The sequence below is a fragment of the Excalfactoria chinensis genome, chromosome 1, assembly GCF_039878825.1.
Source record: "Excalfactoria chinensis isolate bCotChi1 chromosome 1, bCotChi1.hap2, whole genome shotgun sequence".
NCBI lineage: Eukaryota > Metazoa > Chordata > Aves > Galliformes > Phasianidae > Excalfactoria > Excalfactoria chinensis.
Window position 1 is genome coordinate 48,982,032 of NC_092825.1, and position 26,401 is coordinate 49,008,432.

Consider the following 26,401-nt stretch of genomic DNA (forward strand, 5'->3'; position numbering starts at 1 on the left):
TTGTCACTGCGGTGATTGAGATGGAACTGTCAATGACTCTGGCAAAAGAAAGATGATGCAAAATGTGGGGGTGGGTGTTTGCCCTTTCCTGTAAGGCTAAAGACAAAGACTTCAAATGCAGGCTAAAGGGAAGAATTGTTTTTTGGACTTTTCTTTCTGTTTGCTGAAGAGTTTTTGACTCTTAATGTACAAGTACCGTAGTTGCTGGCACAAATTCACATAGCACATACAGTGATACATTTGTTGAGAGGAATTTCCCCTCATGCTTACAAGTGTCTGGTGTGGGCATTTTGTGTCCATCTTTATTGCAGCTGATGTTTTTCTGGCTTTGTTACTGTGAGTGCTGAGATGCAACATCGATTGCTGCTCTTACAGTTTTAATAGGTGAAGCTCAGCCCCTCCCTCAGTACTTTTTTTTGGCATTATCTGTAATCAGACTTCACCTATTTGATTTGTAGGTTGGCAAGTAAATATGCCTATGTTCTGTAACATAGTCATCCCAGTAGCTCTACGAATAGTTATCCCTGTAGCCTTCCATGACGTGAATATTGATATTTTAATTTCCTGTTCCTTCTGGTGGTAAAGAGCTCTAGCTTCTATCCAAGTTATGAGAAGCGTATATTAAGGATGCTGATATCTTTGTGAGGAAGGATCCAAGAAGTAATGTTTATGGGACCTTATAAAGAGGCTGCTGTTACGTGGTTAATGAGCCTTGATGCATGAAGTTCTTTCTCGTGATTGAAAGAATTCCTGAATGGCACCAATAAAGCTGTTGCCTTATTAACTGGAAAATCCCTGGCAGTTGTGCTCTGGTTTTGATGAAATGCTAAATTTAGGGTGCTGTTTTCTTAGCACGCTGCCTACATCTCCTCCTCATAGAGGTGACACTCTCTTCTACCCAAACACAGCTTTGTAACTGCTTTATAGATGGATCTTGGGGAAGAATTTTTGACTTTAAAGTCTTGACAGCAGTATTTTTAGGTTTTGTTTTGTTTTTTTCTCCTTTTTAACTGACGTGGAGCTGTTCTGCTGCTGAACGCTGACTAGAAAAGAGATACCAAATGGTGGGTTTGGTGTTACTACTGAGCTAGTGGTGGAAAGGATGTAGGGTCTGTATTAATTCATGTCCTTAAATTATTCAGTGTCTTCTAGGAGTGAACTGTGTCTCTTGCATCGTCTAGACTGGAATATGATGTTTCTGTGAAGCTGTGAATTTTGTTGTTGTTGTTCATAGTTAATCATGACAAGGAGGTAGGAAGTAGAATTGTTGGTTAAACTTTTTTTTTGATATTTCTGAGCAAGTATTCCCACTGAGTAGAGCGCTAAGAGCTAATCTTACCTGAACATTACCAACGTAGTATCTGATGCTGTGAATGTTGGCACATCTTCTGAATTGTCTGATGCTTGCCACTTTAATGTGCTTTCTCTCTTCTGCCAAATAATGACTTCCAAATGCTTAACGGTCAGTTTTTTGTTCTCTGTTGTTTCTCTTTTTTTTTTTTTAACTGCTTGCTAGTTTGTTTTTTCCCATCCTCTTGGCAGTCAAAACCTTGACCTTATTGGAAGTCTGACAGCTTACCAGTGCTTACTAGCATGTAACTGAAGGCGGGGGGAGGCGTACTTTGACAACGAAGAGCTCGGAGTATTTAGCATGTGCCCATCTGCAAGGAATTTGCGTGGCAACTTGAGGCTTTAAAAATGTTTCTTTTTTTTTCTGTGGCAGGTCCCCAAATCTAAACCACAATGGCGCAAAGAGATGCAGATAAGTACCTTTACGTGGACAAAAATATCATTAACAACCCCCTTACTCAGGCTGACTGGGCAGCCAAGAAGTTGGTATGGGTTCCCTCAGAGAAGAGTGGATTTGAGGCAGCTAGCCTAAAGGAAGAAGTGGGAGATGAGGCCATCGTGGAATTGGCAGAGAATGGGAAGAAGGTGAAAGTAAATAAGGATGACATCCAGAAGATGAACCCTCCCAAATTCTCGAAGGTGGAAGATATGGCTGAGCTGACGTGCCTGAATGAGGCTTCTGTGCTTCACAACTTGAAGGAAAGATACTACTCTGGACTGATTTACGTGAGTAATCTTCTCCATTAAAACAAGAGTTCTCTATTTTGTAGTGTGGGAACTTACTGTAATCAATTTGCTTTTAAAGGGTACATGTTAACCTTTCATTGCCCATATACATAACTCTCACGTGACTCAGCATCATCCTTCTACTTACAGTTCTTTCACTAAACTGTGCCAATACCCCCCTCTAGTTAATGTAGAAGCTTTCAAGGAATGCTGTGGTAAATCAGTCTTTCACATTTCAATGTCTTCATTTGCAGAATGTTTTGAATGTTGCTTAACTTGCTTTTAGCAAGAAGTGAGAGCAGTTGGAAAGTGGTAAACAGGAAGTCTGAACTGAATTAAATAATAAAAACATGATCTTAATATACCTAACATCTGAGTTGCTTTTTCCCATGTCTGGAGCTGGGAAAAAATACCAGTGCCAAGCTGGTTTTTTGTTTGTTTGTTTGTTTTTAAACACAAATTCTGGATCTCAGAGTGTGCTATTAGAAAAGGCACATATATTCATGTGTGAGTTTACAGATGTGGTAACACTTCCTTCTCACCCCAGAATGGAATTATTATTACTATGGAAAAGACAAAGATACCATGTATGGGGCCCATGACCATAACCCTCTAAAGCATGCAATGACTGCTTCACTGCATACCAAAAGTAGCAAATAAGGAAAAGTGAGGAAGGAGACTTTCAAACTTTGACTAGTTCTACAAGTCCCTTCTATCTTAATTCCTATGCAGCCAACAGAAATCTGTCCTACTACTTTTTAATACTCTGTCAACGCAGGGTAAATAAACTCAATAGTAATGTAAAATTTGGCTGCAGTGACTGCTTAAAACACAAAGAAGTGTTCCTTGGCTTGTTTGTTCTCCATATGCCCTCTACTTACAGAATCAAAATGGGTCTGCCAGAAAGAAAATTCCTGACGGATGTAGAAATACTTGATGTTCAGTATTTTAAGACATTATGAAATGTTTTTCACCATAGATTAGAAGATCTACTAGGATGCATTAAAGAATGAATTTAATATGTAAACATGTATATTAGCCCAGTTCTAGATAATAAAGCATATCTAGATACTTTTTCTCCTTCCTTTTGAGCTTCTAAACCCCCAGATCTGCCTCTTTCTTTATCTGGAGATGACACCATAAATAAAAACTGTTACCTTTCTGTATGTTTTTGGCTTTGGTATTGTGTTTTTTTCCCTCCTTTTGTAGTGTTTTTGTTGTTGTTTCTTTGTTTGTTTTGTGTTTTGGGGTGCTTATTACTTCACCTTACACAAAGAGATTTAGTCTTTTTTCTAGTCATCTTATGAGGAAAGCTGTAGACAATTTCTTCTGTCCTAACAGAGCCTGGTTATCTTCAAGCTGCCGCATAGCAGGAGTTCACACTAGTTATCTATCTTGGTTAGAAACCTCTATGGATGGTTGTATTCTAAATTAAGAAACATGAACACAAGCTAAAAGTTCTGACTGATGCTGTGACCACAGCTCTTCTAGTGTGGCATGGCGGTGCACGCACAACCTCTGCTTAAATCATCATAGAACACCTGCAGGGTGCAAAGCTCGTATAAATTCCGTCACCTTCTGGTCTCAAGATTTTGAGACTTAGGAGGTTGATGCAGTTAGTTATTCCATGCAGCTGAACAGCTCTTCTGGCTATTGGTCAAAACGTCTTATCAGAGGGAAGAATCTTGGTCTTGTGTTGAAATAGGATATGCAAGATCATGTGTGTAACATTTTTAGAACAGGATGCATTGCTAGATTATGTAATAAGGTGTTGAAAATAATTCACCAGTGTTGTGTAGTCTGTTGTGCACTGTACAGTAGACTATTTCATTTATCTTGCAAGACATCCTCTGAAATTTCAGACATGATCTCTGGCTGTAATAAACTGAGTTCTCTTAGTTAGGTAGAAAGTAGTATTAAAAGTAAAAAATCCACACCCTTCACACATATAAACTTAGAGTAGTAATGCTCTATTATGGAGCCTTGAACTTGCCAAAATGGTGTTTGTGTGCACTTGTGAAATGGACTGATCTTACCTGTCAGCAGTTCTCTGCAAGTCAGAAGATTAACGTGAATGCTTACGATACTTTCACTGAAGCGGCTGTTGCTTGATGGTTAATCCTCTTGAAGGAGTACGTGCAGTGTACATAGGTCACTCTGAAAGTAATGCCTCCTATTTATTTCCATGGAAACTACAGCTACAAGGAGCATAGCGCTATTTGATAGAGCAGACTCTCAGTTACAAAACACTGATTGTTGACACCATTCATAGCAAGGAAGGAAGGTTTTCCTGCAGGCCTGTTTCATCAGTCTGAGGAAGTTAATGCCTGCCTTCTTCTAAATTGTTGTTCTCCTCCAGCAGAGTGCTTCAGTTCAACTTCAGACCCCTGCGCTATTTTTGTTTGAAAAAGGACTGTTCTTCTTTGTGGGCAACATGTCCATAAGAAGTCATGCAAATACAGACAGGAAGACTTCAATTTCCTTTTCACATATTGCCACTTCTTTCCACTTGCTCTCACTTGTACTCCTCTGTGGCATGAACTGAAGTGTTAAGGAGAACATGTAATTTCATCAGTGCTAGAAATTCCCATGCTAATATAGGGGGAAAAAGGTGTAACGAGTACACAATGAATACAGTACTCTGGAGTAGACTGCTTTCTACCTCTCCACTACTGTAGTCAAAGATGAGGAAAGCATGACCCAGACTTTCAGCTGCTGTTTTCGTACTGTGCAAGTGCTGTCTCTCAATGGTGGAGGACTGAAGCTGAGGTTAAAGGAACTAGCAATGCTGTTAGTTTCTGCAACTTGCTTACAGTTCCTTTCCATTGCTATGTCATAGCTAACTTAACTAGAATATCACTGACATTTAGCTTCCTGAAGTCCTGTGCTGTGTGAATAGGTTAATTACCTAAGATTTAAATGAGTGCATAGAAAACTTGGATATAGAACTGTGAACTGTGTAGTGGATGCTATTTTCATCCTTCTGATCACCGTAATTCTTTCCTTTATCTAGCTAAGAGGCTAAATCTGATTAAGTACTTTCTGCACTTACTGTAGAGAACTCTTTACCACGTCAAAGCTCTCTTCATTGAGAAAACAATGGAAGAGATATCAGCAATAGAAGGTGCTAAATGTACTCTTCTGGTAGCACTACAAGTATCTGTAGAGAGCTACATATATCCAGATGTTTTGGACAGCTGCCTCTAAAATTGACAGGGAAGTCTAAAACTCAGCACCAAGGCATGGAATGCTATTCTTAGAACATCTAAGCAACATGGAAGGTCTTTTCCTACTGCCTTTGCAATTAAAACACTTGTTAGATTTGCTTTTAGATATTTAGATTTCAAAGGTATTTTGGGAAAAAAAAACAACAAAACTTTCACTAAAGCTATTGTATTAGAACTGCAGAATTCAACTCAGTGAAAACCAATAGAGAAATTGAAGTTTGCTTTCAGATCAAAAAATTTTGCTATGGAATGCGTTAGAAATAAACTTTGGCAAATGTTCCTGACTCTTCAAGAATGGAATACTGTTATATTGTTCTCTATACTCACTAGTTTGAAACTACGTTACATTAGTGGCAGTACATTTCTGATTCTAGTTCTGATTACAATCATTACGTGTAAATCACAAAAGACTTTGGGTTGGCAGGGTCCTCAGGGGGCCATCCAGTCTAACTTCCCATTGAGAGCAGGGTCAACACTGAATTCAGCCTAGTCCAGTCATCTTGAAAATCTCTAAGAAGTATAGAAGTATGTTGGTATTCTTTTAGTAACTATTTTGGCACGATTCCCTATGTTGGAATCATGTTTTGACTAAGTGTGGGATGGAGGGGCAACTTTTCATCAAATAAACTTTATATATGTCAAGTTGCACTTATCTGGTCTTCCGCATCTAGAGAGGTGTCCAGCCTATTTTCTGCATACTGAGCATAAGTGAGCAGGGAGATAATAGAAAACAAACAAGCCTGACTCCTACAGGGAATATATTGAGGCCTCACAAAGTGATTTGATGCCACCAGTAACACTCATCTTTCAATAAGACTCCAAGAATGTGTTATCTGTCCTTTCATCTATTTAGTAGCTATCATTTAGCATGAAAACTGTTGAGTGCGGACAAGAATATCTTCTTGAGTGTTGTGCTAGAGTGCCATCCGTGAAAGAGAACGTATATCTTTGCGTTGTGTTTTCTGTAATATCTTGCTGTCTCTCTGCATCATCTGTGCCATTTCTGGACACAAGTAAACTGATTTGCTCTCATGTGAAGTTTCATTATGTTGTAGTTGATTGATTACTAAATAAATTCATCTAGTAGATACACAAACATGATGTAAAATGCTTCTTTTCTAGAAGCTGAGTGCCTATTTTATGTAATGAAATAGACAAATATCAGGATTTTGAAAGGAGGCAAAGCCACTCCTCACAGACTGTTAATTAGCTAGGGAGTAGGCCACTTTGATTATCGACGTGACTAATGTGTCAGTTGATGCTATTTGCATACTTTGAAAGGTTGAGTACCATCCAAGTTGATATAACTTTAGGCGTTGCTGATATTCTAATATTGCTTAGTGGGAGGCATCCCATTTAACATCACTGGAAGAAGCACTTGAAAATGACTGATCCGTTTTCAAATAATATGTTGTTAAAAGGCACGAGTATACAAAATTTTAACTCTTTATTGCTGGGGGCGTTTTCTTTCCAGACCTACTCAGGCCTGTTCTGTGTGGTAATCAATCCTTACAAGAACCTGCCAATATACTCAGAAGAAATAGTGGAGATGTACAAAGGCAAAAAGAGGCATGAGATGCCCCCTCACATCTATGCCATCACAGACACAGCCTACCGGAGTATGATGCAAGGTGAGTGCTTACTGAGGTAACAATTTATTTGTTGAAATCACAAGTCAAGGTTGCAGTCAAAACACTGTAGAACAACATCTTACTGCTATCAAAAGGCATTGCTGCACCATTGCTTACAGACACGACACCTGCTTGGTACTAGTTCTTGTGCTCAGCTCTCTCCTGGTCTGGTGTTTTGAAGAACATTGCAGAAGAGTCTGACAAGTGCAAAATTACATAAACTGATTGTTTTCAGCACAATGGGCTTTAGAGAAGCATGCAAGGATAACTTCCCTCTATAATTCTATGGAGTCATAACTACAGATAGGTGTGATCACTGTTAAAATCCAGTCATGCAGTCTGTTTGGATGAAGCAAGCTGGTATAACATGCATTTTGAGATGTGATGATCGGTAGTAGTTTTACTGATGATTAGTTGTTCTGTTACATTCTTGTTCTGTTAGAAATTTATATCAGACGATACTAAATACATTTGTTGGTTTTTTATGGGTAAAAGCAAACAAGCAGGTTGACATGTTTCTCTAATACCTTGCTTTGTATACCAACGAGAAGAAGAACCATATATATATTATCTCCTTGATAGTCACTTGAGAATTTACTTATGGAGTTCTGAAGGCTGGGTATATATCTCTCCTTCTCTGAGGAGGTTTTTCACAGAGTTGGTGCTGATGTGTGGGATGCCTGGAGAGTGTTCAAACATGGAGGTACTCCGCTTTGCTTCCTGTTTCTTCTTAGGTTATGTGAAGAGGCATGCTTTGTATGTTTAAAAGACAGTTTGATTTGGCTGGTTTGTATAAATTTGACTTTTCTGATGGATGGCAATGATGATGAAGGTGTTGGACTCTCAGAGTCTCATCATTAGTTTCACTTTTTGAACAAATGCCAGTTATAATAAAAATATACCTTAAAATTCTAATTAGACTCAATCTTAAACACTTGTGTTTTTTCCTTGCCCTCACTGTTATTTGTCATTGCAAGCATGGGAAGACTATAACAATGTGGTTGCCCAGAGTGGAAAGAGAGCAAGGAAAACTTCTTCCACTTGCCAGAGTTAATGACTTTAAACAGTTTTTCCTTGTGGAGGATGTCAAGGAGGTTTGCTGAGGTGTGGTGCCATGTGGAGCAGAGCACACAGGAGAGTTAAGATGATGGATAAATTAAGCTGTATTGGTAAAAAGAGTGAAGGGGAGAGCCATACAGCAGTGGACTAGTAGCTACTGATGGCAGTTCATTGAAGATGTGACAGGTCTGAAGAAAATACATCTATACTACTTAAACATTACTCTGAAAGAAGTACTGTAAGCAGATAGAAAATAAAAACAAACCTGAATCTACATAGGGCCTTAATTTCTTTGAACCAAGACTGGATTTGCCATGAATCGCAAAGATAAATGCACCTACTGCACAATATATGGCAGTATGATTGTCTGTAAAGCTCTTATCACTGTTTCACTTCCTTTATTACTTCCTTCTTTCTCTTGCTCACTCCTTCTTGTCAGCTGAAGTACCAGCATATATTTTCCTTAAATAAGCTATTGACTAAGCCCTACCAAAGCTACGGTTCCCTAATGAGAAATCTTTTTTACATAGTATCAGAGACAGACTCTTTGGTATTGCTGTAAGGAGACTGAAGATGTCTTTATCCTTCCATTGTTAACACTTAAACCTCATTCTTTTTCCCTGCCAGATACACCAATATGTTGTAGTGTATGTAGAGAGCTGCAGGAAGGGACAGATGAACTTTGTTTGTCTGAAAGTACTTCAGAGATGGTGATTGATCTACAGGGATATTTCCTTTCCTTTTGAAAAGAGAAGTGTTTCCATTGGATCACTTCTTGAGTGAAGTCTAAAACTCAGAAATCTCAGACTTGAATTGTGTTGGTGCTCAAAGCTGAAGACTGGAAGCCCTGCTACTGTTTTTCCTAGCAGCAGAAAGTTGCTATAAGCTCTTCTGGAGTGTTTGCCTTTTCCAGAATCGTAGAATCACAGAATGGTTTGGGTTGGGAGGGACCCTTAGATCATCTTACTTCCAACCCCCCTGCTATAGGCAGGAACACCTCCCTCTAGACCAGTTGCTCAAAGCTTTGTCCAGCCTGGCCTTGAATGCTTACAGGGAGGGAGCATCCACCACCTCACTGGGAAGCATGTTCCAGTGTCTCACCACCCTCACAGTAAGGAATTTCTTCCTAATGTCTAGTCTAAATCTGCCCTCTTCCAGTTTAAACACATTTACCATCATCCTGTCGCTACATGTCCTTATAGAAAGTCCCTCCCCAGCTTTCCTGTAGGCCCCCCTCAGGTCCTGGAAGGTCGCTACAAGTTCCCCCCAGAGCCTTCTCTTCTCTGGACTGAATCTGGGACAAAGAGCCCCAGCTCTCTCAGCCTGTCCTCATAAGGGAGGTGCTCCAGCCCCCTGAATCATCTTCACGGCCCTCCTCTGGACCTGCTCCAATAACTCCATGTCCTTCTTATGTTGGAAGCTTCAGAACTGGACTCAGTACTCCAGGTGGCGTCTCAGAAGAGTGGAGTTAGAGGGGTAGAATCACCTCCCTCAACCTGATGGTCACTCTTTTCTTGGTGTAACTCAGGAAACAGTTGGCTTTCTGAGCTGCAAGCACACGTTGCCAGCTCATGTTGAGTCTTTCATCAACCAACACCCCCAAATCATTCTCCTCAGGGCTGCTCTCAAGTCATTCTTTGCCCATCCTGTATCTGTTCTTGGTATTGCCCTGACCCAGGTGCAGGACTTTGCACTTGGCCAAGAAAAGCCAGAACTATTTTAGCTACACAGTATTCTCAGTAATTTTGACAATCTAGAGGCTTGTCCCAGCTCTTCTCTACACATTATGTCTGTATGTTTGCTAGCAAAAATTGCCCAGAGATTGTTATAGGGTTATTTGCTGCTTTATTTTAATGGCTAACAGCGGCATTCCACTGTATGCTACTGGGAGCAAAGGTGAGTAGGCTATTGTAATGTCTCTGGTCCTGGCTAGCCTCTAGGGCAATGGAAAGCAACATTCCTATTCTACTTTCTCAGTGCTGCTTAGCAGTGGGGGAGGCTTGATGCAGCAGCCAGTGGTATGGCAGGAATCCATTCAGAGAATAGAAGATAAAAGGGTACAGTTCTCCACATGAGCTAGAGGCATTTAGGATTAGTCTGCCTTCCCTACCATGCTTTCTGAGCCCCAAAGGCAAGGATTCCCTTCATAGTCCGAAGAAGGATAGCAAGGCTGGTGACTGACTTATGCCAGCATATTGTGTAGTTATCTCTTAAGCTGACAGAGTGGAAAAGCTTTGCATGTTCATTGATTTGGACTTTTTATTTTTTATTTTTCTGATTTTCAATCAATTTATGGTATTCTAACAAGCAAACCTCCTAAAGGGAGATCCTTTAGGAAAGGGATAGGGAAGGGAGAGGAAGATGAGAATTTTATTCCAACTTCTGCTAATCCAGAAACTATTTAACCCTTTTCAGGCATCTGTGCCAGTGCACTAAGTTTGGTCCTCTTTTTGTGTCTTCTGTGGTTAGTCTATTCAGGAAAGTGTCACGTGGCATTCGTACATCCCAAAGGGTTAAGTTGTGGGGTGGGTTTTTTGGGGTTGTTTTTTTTTTTCTTTTGGTTAAACTTCACCCAAAGCATTTCTCCTTGCAGCTATAATATAATGGAAAACGTGTTTTAAGTATTTTTTTTTTCCCCTCCTTTTTTCCAACCAAGGACATTAAGACTCAGAAATGAGATAAACCCACAATTTTGCTGCATGGTGCTCGGAGATACTTCTTAAGTTTCAAGAGAAGAACTCTGAGAAAATTATAACATTTTTGTTTTCCAAGAAAACAACCATTTGTCTTAATGTTTCTGTTCCCTGGGTAACCTGAATTCCAGATGCCTCAGGTCTGACTGCTTTCAGAAGAGTTATTTTTCTGGCACCGATGATGGAAGCAGAGTGCCTACAAGTGGAATGGTGTCTTGAGCAGACAAATCATTATTGCAAAGCAGCAGATGTGCATTGAAGGGATAAATTCTCTACCTCAATTCATGTTCTCCAGAGGATCTATTAAGAAAAAAAAAAAACAACAAAACCTTTTAAAGCTATTAAATGGCACCTGTTTGTCTATTCAGAACACACAAAGGAAATTTTCTGTGTCAAATACTGAAGCTAGCAATAAGCTTTGAGTTTTCTTGGTGTCTGGAGCATGATGACCATTGTTAAATGTCAGTGTCTGAAACTTCTTTGTAATAGCTTTGACGTGTATGGTTATTCGGGAACGCTTTCTCCAAAACTCTTTCCTTGTACACGTTCTCTGCCTGTCTATTAACCTTTGCTCAACTAAAAGATGGGTGGGAGAAGGTATAAGCAGCACACTGCTATTGAATGTGCTTCATCTCGCTTCTCATCCAGTTTTTCTGCGTATCAGTATAGGGTTCCTAATGGTTCACCGAACAGAACACTTAAAAACATTATACAGTTATTAAATCCTCCTTGACCTTGATGGATTAGTCTGCAGAGGAACCTACGCAGCCAGCAGCTTTAAGGTTTAAGCAGTCAGTGGGTTTGGTATTTAAAAGAAAAAATCATGAAGCATAGCACCTTTTGAAATTTCTTAGCCTTGTTATATTAAGGGATGAAAGGGTTAGCTATTGTAAGACAAATTACTTGCTTTTGCAGGTCATTAGATGCACCTTAGACCCAGCTGTCATTTTTATAAGAAACAGTCCTTTAGATCTGCTCCTGTGGAACATGACCTTGAAGTATTTTATTCATATTTCTCAGATGGTGACATATTTCTTAAGTTTCCAAGCTAGTAGAATACTTCTGTTCTAATTTCTGGATCTCAGTGCTGCTTTCTCAGCTTGGTTGGTCACTCTGTTCTACTATAATGCACTGTGTGCTGTGCTGCCCCAAAACACCTTTATTTTCTATAAGATATTCTCTGTGTGTTTACCAATTCAGGAGTAGCTGATAGAAGGTCTTCTCAGATTATGCAGGGGCACAGATGTCTCTCTCAAGTTGCATGCAAAAGTCAATTCTGTTTCCACTAAAACCAAAGGAAAATAGCATGTGGTTTCACTAGTTTATTTCTGAGATTTGTCCAAATTTCTGATGCAAAGGGCAGCGTTAAATTGGGATACCAATTACAGAGGATGTTTGTTTGATGCTGTCTGAATACAGATTGCAAGAAAAGATGCACGTAGTTTCTGATTTTTCTTAGGAGGTGTTTTACGTGCTTGGAATCATTTGAGCTTTCTGAATGCAACTCTGAAAAGAAAGCATCTTGAAATGTGGTTCTCAATAGAACAAGAAGCTAAAAAAAGTCCATTGCCCACTTGTTTTTTAGTACTTACCACACCCTTTTTGCTTCATTCCTGCAAACCAGAGCAAGAGCCTTCTGGCAGTTCTTACATAACAGCTCAGCCCTTTCTGTCAGTCCCCCCTCTGCACACTGTCCTACGACCATGAGCAGCCTGAGCTTTTGCAGGCTGTATAGCGGTTTTTCTTTCCTGTCAGAACTTCGTAAACATTTGTGTAGCCTAAAATTACAGCCTAACTTATTTTCCCATTTTGCTATCTCCAGATTCAGTCCTGAAATGCTAGAGAAAGGGGTGAGGGCTTTAGTCCAAAAACAGGCTCAGGGAAATAAATATTTACATTTCATCCTGTAGGATGTATTTCATTTTTTGAAATGGCACTTTTTTCTTTGTTCTTGCCCTCCAGACTTCACGTACCGCAAAGCTGAATCTTGGCACTGTAGCTATCCTGCCAAACCAAGTGACTTTTTCCTTATTCACATCTAGGAGCTGTGTTTTGTAAGAGCTGTCTTAAATATTCCACGCTTATCCTTCTCTTTTCCTCGTGCTCGATGGTAGGTTATTCATATTTAGAAACTTCTCTCCAACACATTCCCAAAATGGGAATGTAAAAAGGAAGTTTTCAGTCTGTGTCTGGGTGTTTCCCTGGGGTGTTTTTGATCCTACTCAAAGCAGCACGTAGGTTAAAGCACCGCTGTGAATACATTTGATGAGATTCTATGCCAGCAGGGTTGTTCCAGTAGCACAGCATTGTCAGGTGCCTGGGGCTCCTCACGTGTCTGGGCCCCGAGGGAAGGACGTGCTTGTAAGATTGCTTTGAGGTCAGACAAGAAGTTTGAGGAGAGACAAGGAACTGAAGCTGCTGCGTGGCTGGAGCGTGCATTTCAGCCCACTTCTTGCTTTAGGTCACCTCCCTAACTTGGCCAGCAGACGGTTGGTTCCCCCAGTTGGGCTGCAGGCCTGCACAGCCTTACAGTAACGGAAACCTACAGGGACGGGCCCGTGGTTAGGAGGTGGGTGGTACCATCTCGCTACGGTTAAGCTTGTAGCCTTAATGAGTCAGCTATAGGCAGCGGATAGCAAGCCAAGCCTTTGCCTTTCAGCTACACTTCCTCTTGGCTGGAGGGATGATGTCACCATTGTGTGAGTGCTATAGCACTTCTCCTTTTATGGAGATGAACAGGCCTGCAACTGCAGTCACTCATGCAGAGGAAGTGGGTGATAAAGGCCTGGTAGGATGTGCTGTAACTGAGGTGGGGAGCCTGAATTGCACGTCCTGTTCTTCTGTTCTAACCTACTAACCTTCTTCTTCCACCCCCCAAACGTATTAAAAGAATTCAAGAGTTTGGAGCTCAGTTCATTAATCAGTATTTGATCGATGTATTCGAACACAGTGGCTCAGAATTCTTCTAGATCTGCTATTTTACAGTAGAATATTTATCTGAGCACCACTAATGTACAAGATTTCTGTCATGTCGAACCAAATTTTGGCTTAATTAAGCTTTTAATGTGTCCTGGAAGGTCCTGGAAGCAGTCTAAAATGAGATCTTTTATTTTTAAACTGAGAGAAGTAAGATATGCTTTTTTCATATAGTAAAATTAATCTAGAGATCTCATTATACCATCCTGCTGTATAGCTTAAATGTGAAGGATGTCTTACTTCCTGCATTTCTGGATGCTTGAGCCCAGTGCTTCTTAGGGTCTCTTGAATACCGTGGTGATGAGAACTGAGGAGGAGCCTAGATAAAAAGCCTTCCTCGGCAGCTGGTCTGAAATACAGAGCTGTTGCTATAATTAACTAATGAGTTGTTATTCCGAATTGTTTTTAATAAGTGACTCTGTTTAGGATTGAAAAGCAGATGCAGATTTCTTTTAATCAGGCGTTTCTTGATTGTGTTATTATAAGCGACTGAGTTTATGGTACCCAGCACATTCTCTTTTGCTGAGTAGGTTGCTTGCACAACTGACAGCACCGTAAAGGCAAGTGCTGACTGAGGTTGTGCAGTACGCCCATGTCGAATGATCGTCTAAAAAAAGTGTGGGGGAGTGGAGGTGGCTTCTTGTCTGGGCAATTGGATTTGGATTCGTGATGGCACAAGTCAGCATTGTATAGAGAATAAATATTGGCATTTACAACAAGTCTTAATTGGAAGCGTGTCTAAGAGTTATGCTTTTGTATTTGTTAGCTCTTTGGCCCTTTGGTAGGCTCCAATTTCCTGTTGCTCAACACATTATTCAGTTGTCTGTCTGTACACAATTAGAAGAATTCCAGCTATCCCAATGACTGCCGCTTTGCCGTCCTGGGAAAGAATTTCCCCCGGATTGCAAACAGGAATGTTGCCTTTTATGGCAGTGTCTGCACGCTGCTGGTGGCTTGCCTGCACTCGCAGGTACGTTCTTGCTGGCTTAAAGCAGAGGTGACTAACGCAGCTGCAGCAGGCCACCAGACAAGTGTGCTGGGGGAGGTAACCCTACCACCAAGACGGCTTTTAAACACTGTCTGTGGCTCTTCCTGCTGAGCACCTGACAACACCTCGCTTTGTGTTAAGGCCTAGAGAGATCCCTTTGCTTGCCCCTTTGTGGCTTCTTGTGGTAATTCCTGAGTGTTGTTGCTGCCTTGCCCCATTGTAGCTCTAACAAGAGCTTCTCAGCAAGTCAACAAAACTTGTGATGATCATTTTTTGTGCCAAAGGAAAACGGAGGATTGTTTGATATTGGTCATCTCTTTTTCCATGCGACATTTGGTTTGTCTGCTTACCAATGTGTTTTTTAAGAGTAAGGATCCTACCTTGGAAGTCAGGGAAGAGATAGCATATGGTAAGGAAGAACTTAAGAGTTCCACTGCCTGTATGAGCCCCAGTGCACAATTCCAACACCAAAGTTGGTTACCAGAAGTGAGGAGTGTCATCAGGGGCATCTTTTGTTCTCTAATAGGCTTCTTAGAAGAGCCACTGTGGTACCTGAATGCAAATATAAACTTTTCTAGAACAAGTGGGCTAGTCAAGCTTTTGTAAGACAGATGTTATTCAGAGGCACAATCTTATTCTTTCACATAGCTGCTTTGTGATAGAGCATTGCACCTAAGTGTTGCACTACTACAGAATACATTTCCTTAGGCGATCCATAAATGAGTCATTAGTTATTCCCCTGATCCACCTTCCCAGTGCCCAGTCATGCAGATGTGCCTGCTGAGCCATTGACCCACTGGGAACTTGGAATGGGTGAGGCCTTTAAGGCTGCCTCACATCTACTCTTCAGCTCTCCCTCAGCAAAAGGAGTACGTATCTTAAAAGCAAAAGAATATAATTCAGCACTTGAAAAAAACAAATGTGCGATATTAATAAACTTGCAGGTGACTGATTTTAGATGTGAAGTGTTTTCTGATCCAAAACTGTATGAGTGACAATTTTCTTTTGCTTGCTTTCTTCCAGTCCTAGGCTGATCAGCTCCTTCTGAGGATGGTATTAACTGGGATAAAGCAGATTATTTTCCTCTAAACTTTTATGCTCACTTGAATACAGGCAGTTTCCAGCAAAGCAAGTTCAGAGCAGGTTACCTCTCCGTAGTGTGTGAACTTAATGTTTCCAATATTGTTTTCATAATAGTTTAAGAAAAGACAGAATCTCAAATTTGGTAGGTTCACCTGCTTTTCCTGCTCTATGAAAAGTCTACCTGACTATAAAGCCTTCCCTAATTAGAATTCAGTCTCACTATCTCACACAAAGAAACTTGAATGGTGACTCGGTTATATCTTCTAAGCAGTTTTCTGGAGGGGAGAGCATGGAGTGCACTTAAGTTCTCTAAGAGAACGGAGAAATGAAAAGAAGTAGCTAAAATGTGGAGATGGTCATAGTTGTAAACATACTGATGAAAGCTACCAATTGCTGAAATAGTTTATTAGAGGAATTCAGTGAATTTTCTATTTGTGAATGCTTGGGGCTTGCAGTCTGTTTAGAGATTAGGCTGGAGTCTGACACAAAGTTGGAGTTCGATGTGGAAAAAGAACAGTAACGAGATGAAATGTAACTGCTGTGACACAAAGGCTCTCAGAGTGGATCTTAACCTAAATAAATAAATAAATGCATTTTGATGGCACAGTGCATGTCTCAATAGCTCTTGGGTGATGCAGGACTTTCTGTGCATGACTTGCAGTTCCTGAGTCTGTTCTGTGTTTGAACGGGTCTCACTTCCTCTCAGATTCCTACAAGCTAGTGAAGCTGTACGTAGTACAGGCACTCTCCAATCTGCCCAGTGCTTCTAACTGGGGGGAGAATATGGTGCAGACTCTGGGGGCTTAAGTGGAACTCAGAGTGGAGGGGTGGATGGAAAGTGAAATAAAGGCAGAAGCAATGGAGCATGTTTGCATAGAAGTGGTTGAGGATGAAGGTGGGATGAGGACCAGACAGGGATTGCCTATGAGGAGGTGGAATCATAGGTGGAAGCTGAGAGGAGGTTAAAGATGTTGGGGAAGATAGTGTAGATTAGGCTGGGTGAAGTAAGTTCTGTAACTGGAAAGATTTCGTAATCCATAGCTGGGAAATGAACGCAGGAATTAGCATGTCTACTGTTTAGCATTCAGCACAATATTCCTGTTCCTGCTTTTTGCAACTTGTCAACATGAAAAGATTCTGCTTTTTTCGACTGCTCTGTTAATACAAAGGAATTGGTGCCACAAATAAGTAATCTGTATAGCAGTTAGGCTGCTGCTCAGCATTGTAGCTTTCAAACCCATTTTGTATAAAATAAGTAACAGTAATTTCTCACTGAGCTTCTAGTGTTTCTTTTTGGGGTGGAAGCCTCAGCTTGATGTGAGCTTTTGACTCTTTGGAATTTTTAGTGGTTCCTGCCCCATTTCCACCTCCCAAATGTATTCTCTGCTCTTCTGATCATTGTTGCAAGTTAGTATGGACCCAGTATAATGGAAGGGGAGGTGAGATGAATAACTAGTATAAAATGATCTCTGCGATAAAGAAACATTCAGCGAGAGAATTCTGTGATGACTGCAGAAAAATTGATGCAAGCAGTATTCTTTTTCTGGATGAAGAAAACATGATGGCACTGCTGAAATTTAACAGATGGTGGGAAGTTGGCTTCTGCTTCCATGAAAGGGGTTATGTGGCCATATTTCTGGTGATGCTCGTCAGAATTTACTGGTTTTGTATTTGATGTTGATTTGTTTCTGTCACATTGATTTAATTTTCAAGTCTAGATCTAACTGCTATTTTAAATTTTATTCTAGACCGAGAGGATCAGTCCATCCTTTGCACGTGAGTATATACATTTGCAAGCTTGTTGGGATGTCTGTGTTAAAAGTCTTGGCTGGAGGACTCTTTTAATAGTTAGCACTTGGGGGTGGGCTTAATTAAATTGAATATTCCTGGAGGGTTAAGGAAGGTCCTGCTTCAGTTCCTCCAATATTTAATCCTTCTGCAGAATAATTTTTATGGGAACTGAAGGAAGAAGGAAAGGAAGAAGAGGTTTTTAGACAGCCCAAATTCCTGAAGTAATAGGAGTTTGTCAATGGAAAAGTCTTGGAGAACTCCTTAAGATTTGATGCAACTGTTGTGATTAACAGCATCAGTGCTGATGAGCCCGATGTTGTAACAAATGGATAGTCTTATTTATTACAGCAGTTTCTCTTCCTGACACAGCAAAATTGGTTGGCTCTCAGTTGGGGACCTTCACTCTGAGAGATTCATTTCTTTACCTTTCACTGCTAGCTCTATAACTGCCTCTGGACTATTCCTCATCCACTTAGAAGTTTTCATATCTAAGCGACTAAAAAGTATAGCTCTTGTGCACATTGCCTCCATTGTACCAGCAGGCAGAATCCATGCCCATTGGCAGACTAACTAGCTGAAGGCTATAGCCTTCCATCCCGCTCCACTCGTGCAACTCTCTGGTATGATTCAGTTTTTGTTGGCTTTGACAGAGGTGTTATGATAGAGTGGATTTAAGGAGCTCTGTAGCCCCTTGGAGTTAGAAATGTGTCCCCCTGTGTCTTGTTTTTTTGTGTGTGAATGAATTGCAGACTTTCTTTACAGAGGTGAATCAGGAGCTGGTAAGACGGAGAACACCAAGAAGGTCATTCAGTATCTGGCTCATGTTGCTTCCTCGCACAAGTCTAAAAAAGACCAGGTAAGACCTAGGTTTAATTTAATGACGCTTTATTGTTGTGCTGACTTTGGACAATAGATGTGTATTGGCTGTCTCCAGGTTACTCAATAAAAGCTTAGATGGTAACATCTCTCAGGGGACTGAGGAGGACAGTGAACCATAAAATAATAAAAGTTTATTGAAAACTGTGAGCCGGGGTACATTGTTCTAAGTCAAACCTCCTCCTTTGAATTCAGTGGAGCTACAGCAGGAATAAACTCATCTACAACCTCTTGGATTCGTGGGTTAGAAACACTGTAAATGAAACATCACCCATCCTGATCTTTTTACACAGACATAAGGCTTACAACCAGTCCAGGAAGTCTAAAACTGATCCTTCTGTGGAGAAGTTGTCTCCAGCCTTCTGTACCTTTGTATGTTAGGCTTGACTATTACATATAATGTCCCAAAACTGGGTAATACAGTGGTAGTTTAGTAAACCTCAGCTGAAAACTTTGAAATTGTAGGAGAACATTAAAAGGGTGGAAAAGAGCCAAGTAGCAGCACATGAAAGGAGGGTGGTGGTGATGGTGGGAGGACTATGAAAATGTCTCACTTATATTTTTTTCCCCTCCCTCTCCCCCGGTGGACTATTGCCGAATTCATCAGTTGTATCCTCGTAGGTGAGCTGCACGTTTACTGCACGTTCTGCACCAGGAATGCGTTTTCTGTCCCATTGTGTGATTTATTTATTTATTTATTTTCTTGAGCAGCTTTTCACTCCACACCAATATCACTTTCTGCAGCTAAACCAAACCCATAGACAATTCACAGTTGTTTTTTTTTGTGTGTGTGTGTGGTGCACAATGATCTTTTTATTAGGATGTTCGATTGAGGACTAAAGTAATGTAAAGAAGGTATACTTGTGTTCTGTGCTAAAAGCTAGCTTATATTTTAAGACTTTTCTTGCAGGAGTTCATGAACAGTTTATTTGGAAAAATACTCCTCAGAGGCAATAGAACTGGACCAGACTTTCATAGAACTGAATATCTAGTATGTGTGGTGTTCCTAGTAAGATAAATGTAGGCATGTGTTTAGCTTTCTCCTCCCAGCAGTGAGATGTGACTGCAAGTTGCAGAGGAAGATGGATGAGGAAGGCTGACCTGCAGACGGGGTGTTCCAGGACTGTGAGCTTGTTAGTCAGAGCTGAACACTTTGAAATGTTCGCTGGTGAGCTGTGTAATAAAATCCAGATGCCAAGTGATCCAGTGTTATCTCTCGGTAAAAGTTTTTTTGCTTGTAGCTTAGTGTATAGGCATGCCTCATGTGTGTAGAGTATATGAATAAGGCATGCTGTGCTTGTGCGCACACATTCTTATAAGTCACTTCTGGAATACAACCAAAAAAAAACACCCTTCTACATGCCAAACTTTGAGACATATGAAGGCTTTTTCCGTGGTCTGTCAGTAGCTGTATTTAGAAACATTCTCCTTTTTTTTTTTTTTCTTTTTCTTTTTTTAAATGTGGAAAACAGAATCGTGGGCTTAAGCTAAGTATTCTTCCACTGTGTAACCTGCGGATTCTTAAATGTTAGTTGGTAAGGAGAGTTCTGGGCAACAATCCTTTACAAATCTGAAACTTGGAACGGGATTATGAGGGGTTATACATTATTTGTTTTTGAGCATCTGGGATCTTGATGGATTTATTCTTTAAGATAGAATATGACAGTGTCAAGCCTTCATGCTGTGATACCAAAAACCCACTGCTAGCACTGATTAGCAAGACTAGATGTGGAACTTTGTCAGTGACAGAGTAGGAAGTATTGACACTTAATCTACCAGGAAGGTTTCTTGACTGTCTTCTTGTCGAAGTTTTGATCTTAAGCTCCTGTTTATTGAAGTATCTTAGCAAAATCTGATTTACAAAGCGTATTTGTCAGCTGTAGCTCTATTGCTTTGGAGGTTGTGGCTGCTTCCACCAAGTCCATCGCATTGGTATATTTAGCTAAATAACTTCTAGCTGCATGGTGTGAGTACTAAGTGCATTAAAGCTGCTTTTGGGGCCTAATGAATTGAATCATATAAATACGTTTTCACTTAATCAAGCTTCATTTGTGGAAGCTAGGAACAATGTTTTCCCCTTTTTAGTCACTCCAACACCTGTGTGACACTAAGGACGCTTTCTTACTGAGGAATTAAAGAGGAGGTTGGGTAGCAAAAATTTCTGTCAACTTTTGACATTTGTGTAGCGAAGCACAGTCTTAATTTTATTTCTAACCAAATAATTGAGCAGATTCAGCCTGACTTCTTTGTAGAGGAAAAAGCAACTCTTGATCTCTTCCCTCCTTGTGCCTTAGTTGAGTTGAAATGTTGACCTCTCCTGCATAGCAACAGTTTGTAGTCACAAACAGAGGCCTGAGACTTCACTGCAGGGTGGTGAGGGAAGTGCGTTCCAGTGTTAATACATGTGCCAGAATAGGAGAGAGAAATGTGATGGCTACACAGTTTCAAGGATTGAAACCTAGTTTCAAGGTTTTCTCCTTACAGAACTACACACTGGCTCTGTTGGGAACAAGTATCCCAGCTTTCCCTTTCCATGGTTAACCAACCCCCTTGTTGTGTATACTTAACAGTGAATGGAAGTGTTTGCAGCAGCTGCCCCCTGTGTGTGTGTGCAGTTCTGCAGGGACTGGAGGTCATGTTTGGGATTTTGTTTGGCGGTGCACTTTGCAAGCATGAAGTGAGATGACTGTGGAATCAAGAAGAGGAGCACTGGTAGTTCTTTGTTTGGTTACTGATGCACCACCTCTTTAAAAAACAAAACAACAACTACACAACACAACTCTACTGCTTTTTCAGAGAGACAATGACCTGTTCCGTAGTGCACTTCAAAAATGAATGACAACAATTTTCCTTTATAAACACCATTAAATATTTTGCCCATGCATTCTGGTTCTCACACATCAAACTCAATTTCCATCTGTTGTGCACAGGAAGTCTTGAATATATACTGATAACTGCTAAAAAGAGAACTATTAATCTAAACAGTCGTCTTCTGTCTCCAGAAGTTTTCCAGGTAATATGCAGAACTCCACATACTTAACACAAAGGACAAATGTTTTTAATAACAGCCAGAGATGTATCTAGATGTATCTGAAGGGAAAGGTGTACATGCTCCAATGATTTAGCACTTGGCAGGGATAAGAGTTGGGATTTTGTTTTTTTCTGCAGCTCCAGCATTTTGTGTTCCCTGAGGGGAGGAGGAGTGTGCAAATATGGCAGTAGAATGTGAGCGATCCTGCAGTTTGTGGGATACCACTAACTCTCTTTTTTCTGTGTGCCTCCTTACAAAAGAGTCTTCTGCTTGTTTGTATTGTGGAAAACAGACTCTTAGCACAATTTGGTATTGCTGTTTTCTTTATATATATGTTTGTTTGTTTTTACAAACATTACAGCTTTTCAGGCTAACTTATTAACCTACTGTTAGCAGAGTTCAGAACTGTCTCACAGTAGCAAGAAAGGATTTTTCTCACTCTTCCTACCTAGAGGGCAAGACATGTCTGAGATGGGGGCCTGATCTTGGATGGAATGTTTTTTCTGTTTGTTTTGACTCTGGGAAATCTGTGGGGGTGTTGTGGCCAAGTGACTTTAAAGGGCTGCTTGTTAACAGAAAGACAACACTTGGGACACCCTTGTCTTGGGGAAGGGAATAAAGTGTTTTTGTGAATGCTTCTGTTTTACCTGGATAACTAACGAGTCTCCTTTTGAAGGTTCTAAGAGATCATCTTCTAAGGTTTAATATGGCTTTTCTGCTACAGATACCAAGCTAGTGTGAGCTGAAACCTCAGCGCTGGTTTGACCCAAGCTTAATGCAGCAAACTGCTACCTACTTTATTCATTTCTAATTTCTCTCTAGGGAGAACTAGAGAGGCAGTTACTTCAGGCTAATCCCATCCTGGAGGCCTTTGGAAATGCCAAGACAGTAAAGAATGACAACTCCTCAAGATTTGTGAGTATTACTATCCAGCACGATTTCCAGTATGCTAAGCTTTTCTGAGTGAGGAATTTTTTTGGTTTTGATTGCACTGGTATCTTGGGATAGGACAGCTATCTGTGCGACTTCCTTGAGTTAATCTGGGAAGAGAATTTCATTCAGTGAATTATCCAGAAAGTGCTTCTGGTAGGTCTCTAGTGTGAAGAACCTGATCCTGTGCCAGGACTGTTTGCACTGATTTTTATCCTAAGTTTATTACAGTTAGTTTTATCCTAAAGAGCAAATAACAACTCTTACTTTACTTGCTCTGGAAAGATGGACAAGTGTCTGAGGCAGACTGAGGAGACAGAGCTGAAGCTAAATGGAAATGGTTGCTGTTGGGCATTGAGGGAAGCAAACTGTTGGAACCGTATAGCACAGAAAACTGAAAATACAGTAATTGTGGAAAATCTAGGTTGAAACATAATTAAGTTGAATTGTAGGCTGTCCATCCTTAGTTAAAGGTGTTTGTTGTCTTGGTCACTAAATTGCTGTTGCGATCAGTAGACTTTGGCTATTGGCTGGTCTTACGTTTTGCATTAAACTTGCCTGACCTGTTCTGAATTTCCTTTCCTCTATTAAAATGATAAGGTTAGCTTTTGCTGCTTATTGCAGTTGCTGGATAGAATGAATACTAACCTTTTTGCCAATACCTTCCTTTCAGGGCAAGTTCATCAGAATCAACTTTGATGTCAACGGTTACATTGTTGGTGCCAATATCGAGACCTGTATCCTTTTTCTAGCCATTTAAAAGTAACAGGGTATTGAGAGTGGCAGTAATAGTGCTTAGCAAACTTACCACACCTTACCTTTGTGAAGTTGAGAATGTGTCAGAAGGCACTTAGATTTTTGCTAGCAAAATTACTGTTGTAGTGGTATTGTATTTTGTGGTCTTAGTGACCACAGTGGATATCTCTTGTGAATTAGTGAGTTCTAAACATAAGAAGCTGAGATGGCAACATGAACTGCTACAAGATAAATGACTTTGGAATTTCATGAGCCACTTTTACCTCTGTGCCTGCAGATGAATGGCTGCTATTTCTCTGTTTATCAGTTAGTATTCTCTTGTCATAGCCATCATTAAGAGGCTGATGGAATTGAGACCAGAACTCAGTGGCTTGTTGGCTGATAACAATTGCTAAATCAATACCTCTGTTAATTGGCACGAGGAGAAAATCAAGTACTACTAGGTTTTCTCCTGTGATAAAAGAGGAAATGTTTTGTATGTTCTGCCATATGCCTTAACTCTTAGAAGATCTACTGGAGAAGTCACGTGCAATTCGTCAAGCCAAAGAGGAGAGAACTTTTCACATCTTCTACTATCTACTGTCTGGAGCAGGAGAACATTTGAAGAGTGAGTTTGATTTTTGTTTTAGTTATGGAGTTTTCTTTTTACCATAGCAGAGGGTCCAAAGTCTTTATGCACTTGCACCTGTTCTTTCATAGTTTCATGCCTCTGCCTCTTAGGTCTGGCCACCCCTTCTCCACTTCTGCATACACATACATCCCTCTGCCCTCCCCTTTCAGTTCCTGAAAACTTGCTTCTCTGGTTCCTTCCTGTGCTTGTCTCCTTGCCAGAAATGAATCTACACCCTTCCTTATCTAAATCACTGTCCTGTGTTTAGTCTAGTTTTGTATGATGTAAGCCCTTCTTGTGCAGGAATGATCCTATTGTGATATGCTCAGCATTTAACTGAATGGAGCAAAGCATCTGGCACCTATGCAACTCTAGGATGCTAGCACATCTACCTGTAAAGCCTCAGCTCAATATCGGACTGCATGTTGTATGAGAGCTGCAAATTGATCTGGAGGAATAACAGAAGGAGAGGGCTTTTCTCATAGCTGCTACTATTTCGAGAGCTATATATTAACCTTCATGTGACTTGAAACAACTAAGGTTTCTGAAGTTGAAGGCAAACTTACTTCAAAGTTAATACCTGCTTTTATAGACCTAAGGCATAATGATGATTGGCACTTCTGTAGTGGAGTATTCCAGAGGAAAGAATAGAAAGAAATAAGGCAGAAAATCTTAACTTCTAATACATATTGTATTTTCATCTGTTGGTAAAACTGATCTTAATCTCAGATTCATCCAGCACCTGCTAGTGTGTGCAGGTGAAAAATTTTCTCTCAGTGGTAGCTTGTCTATTAAAATAACATCATAGTAACTTCCTTCTCATTTTTTATCTTTAGCTGATCTACTTCTGGAACCTTACAACAAATACCGCTTCCTTTCCAATGGACATGTTACGATCCCGGGTCAGCAAGACAAAGATATGTTTCAGGAGACCATGGAAGCCATGAGGATCATGGGCATCCCAGATGAGGAACAATTAGGTATGAGTCCTCTGGAGAGCTTGAAATGTGAGAAAATCAAGGAGGAAATGGATCACATCGCTCTAGACCTTTATTTTTGATTTGTTTCCATTTGTTGGTATTTTTTTGTTGTTACTTTGTTTCTCCTGCCTCCATCCCAAACCGAAAGTGAGCAGGGTGCACGTGGTGAGCTTAGTAGCTTTGGGGTAAACCACCTCAGGATATACCAGCATACTTTCAGTTCATACATTCAGTCTTAGAAGTCAAACTGCCAATGAAAACATTCATCTGTTTGCTGGTTTTGATCCTAGTCTGAGGGCTGTGTATCTGGTTTATGAGTAACACGTCCAAGATACAAGACTTCCCTCTCTTTCTGGAGTAATGCAAGGCTTCTGTGCTCCCCTGCCCCCTAAGGAATGGCTTTTAAGTATCTAATCTTAGTGCTGGCTGGATTAGTGCTTTGAAAATGGCCTGCTCGTAGTGCCTTTCTTTCCAGCTTAACACTGAACTGCTGATCAGAAATTAAATTGTCTGATTCTGGGAGCACAGTTCCCTAGAATCTATGAAGCCAACGCAAAGTGTAACAATACTTAGTCACTTTTTCTGTGCTCTCATTTATAATGTGCCTTACTGCTTGGGAACCAGTGCTCTGCCAAATTTCAGTTTGTAGATGTATAAGGTCTTATAAAACTGGAACTTTTTTTCCTGCATTGAAACAAGCATCAGGGATTTTTTTTGAGGTCACTGCTTCCTCTGCTGGAGGCTGTAACTCTTGTGGCTGGGATATGTACTTGTGCCTTAGCTGTTGCTCTTCACAGTGCAGCCAGCAATAAATCCATGCTTCTGTTATCCACGATTTAATACTATATCCTAATTCATCGAAGACTGAAACTGCTATATAGAGTTGAAGACATGTTTGCCTAAACAGAATTAAATAATTGGCAGCCTAATTTATTGCTAAGATGTCCTACTGTATTGTGTTTGTTGTTCTTGTTTGATTTGCAGTTTGTTTTGTTTTTAATGTATGCTCCAGGGCATGTCTTTGCTGTCACATAGATGAGCTATTGGTTCCAACTACTGCAGCAAAGATAACTGTAGTATTTTGTACTTGCCATTCAAGGTATGAAGTTTGTCTGGGCTTAAAATAAGAATATCTAGCCTGGGCAGTAAGGTTACTTAGTTTTGTTGTGTGATCTAAATGCTAACTTTCTCCATGTATGAGACAGCATCAAAACAAGCTGTATGTCCAAGTGCCAGGACTCCAGATTCAGCTGTCAAAACACTGGATTTCAAAACATGCCACTAGAAACATATATGGTTCTCTTCTGTTAGTCCTGATGTAGTATCTGTGGAACCTTTGTGTGTTCTGCTATCAAAACGATATTGTTTTAAAGCAGCTGTTTCTGTAGCAGGTAAAAAAATAGGAGATGAAAAAAAATCTTTGGCATAAGACCATTTTTATGAGTGACTATCAATTTTTTCAAGGCAACAAGAAGCTGTTATGCAGTGAGCTCTGATAGGTACATAGTGCACGTTAGATTGATGCTGTGACGCTGAATGTTTTTTTTCCCAGTCCTAATGTCTGATGTTACATTTGCACTGTTCAGAAGTACAAATATATGATTTAATAATGGTTGAGATGATTCAGCAAGTGATTTAGTTACGGTACAGGCCCTGTTGCCCACATCCTGCTGCCCTTCCTATATTGTAGTTTG

At 40.4% G+C, this 26,401-nt stretch overlaps 1 protein-coding gene across 1 annotated transcript in view; it reads left to right on the forward strand.

Annotated features, from left to right (window-relative positions):
* Positions 1-26,401, forward strand: part of MYH9 (myosin heavy chain 9) — a 67,073-nt gene that overhangs the window by 12,637 nt on the left and 28,035 nt on the right. The window contains exons 2-9 of the mRNA XM_072329568.1: positions 1,724-2,076; positions 6,778-6,934; positions 17,482-17,509; positions 18,287-18,380; positions 22,254-22,346; positions 23,035-23,098; positions 23,626-23,724; positions 24,564-24,707. Coding sequence (XP_072185669.1) covers positions 1,744-2,076; positions 6,778-6,934; positions 17,482-17,509; positions 18,287-18,380; positions 22,254-22,346; positions 23,035-23,098; positions 23,626-23,724; positions 24,564-24,707 — 1,012 coding nt within the window. The 5' untranslated portion in view covers positions 1,724-1,743. The remainder of the gene's footprint in view (positions 1-1,723; positions 2,077-6,777; positions 6,935-17,481; positions 17,510-18,286; positions 18,381-22,253; positions 22,347-23,034; positions 23,099-23,625; positions 23,725-24,563; positions 24,708-26,401) is intronic.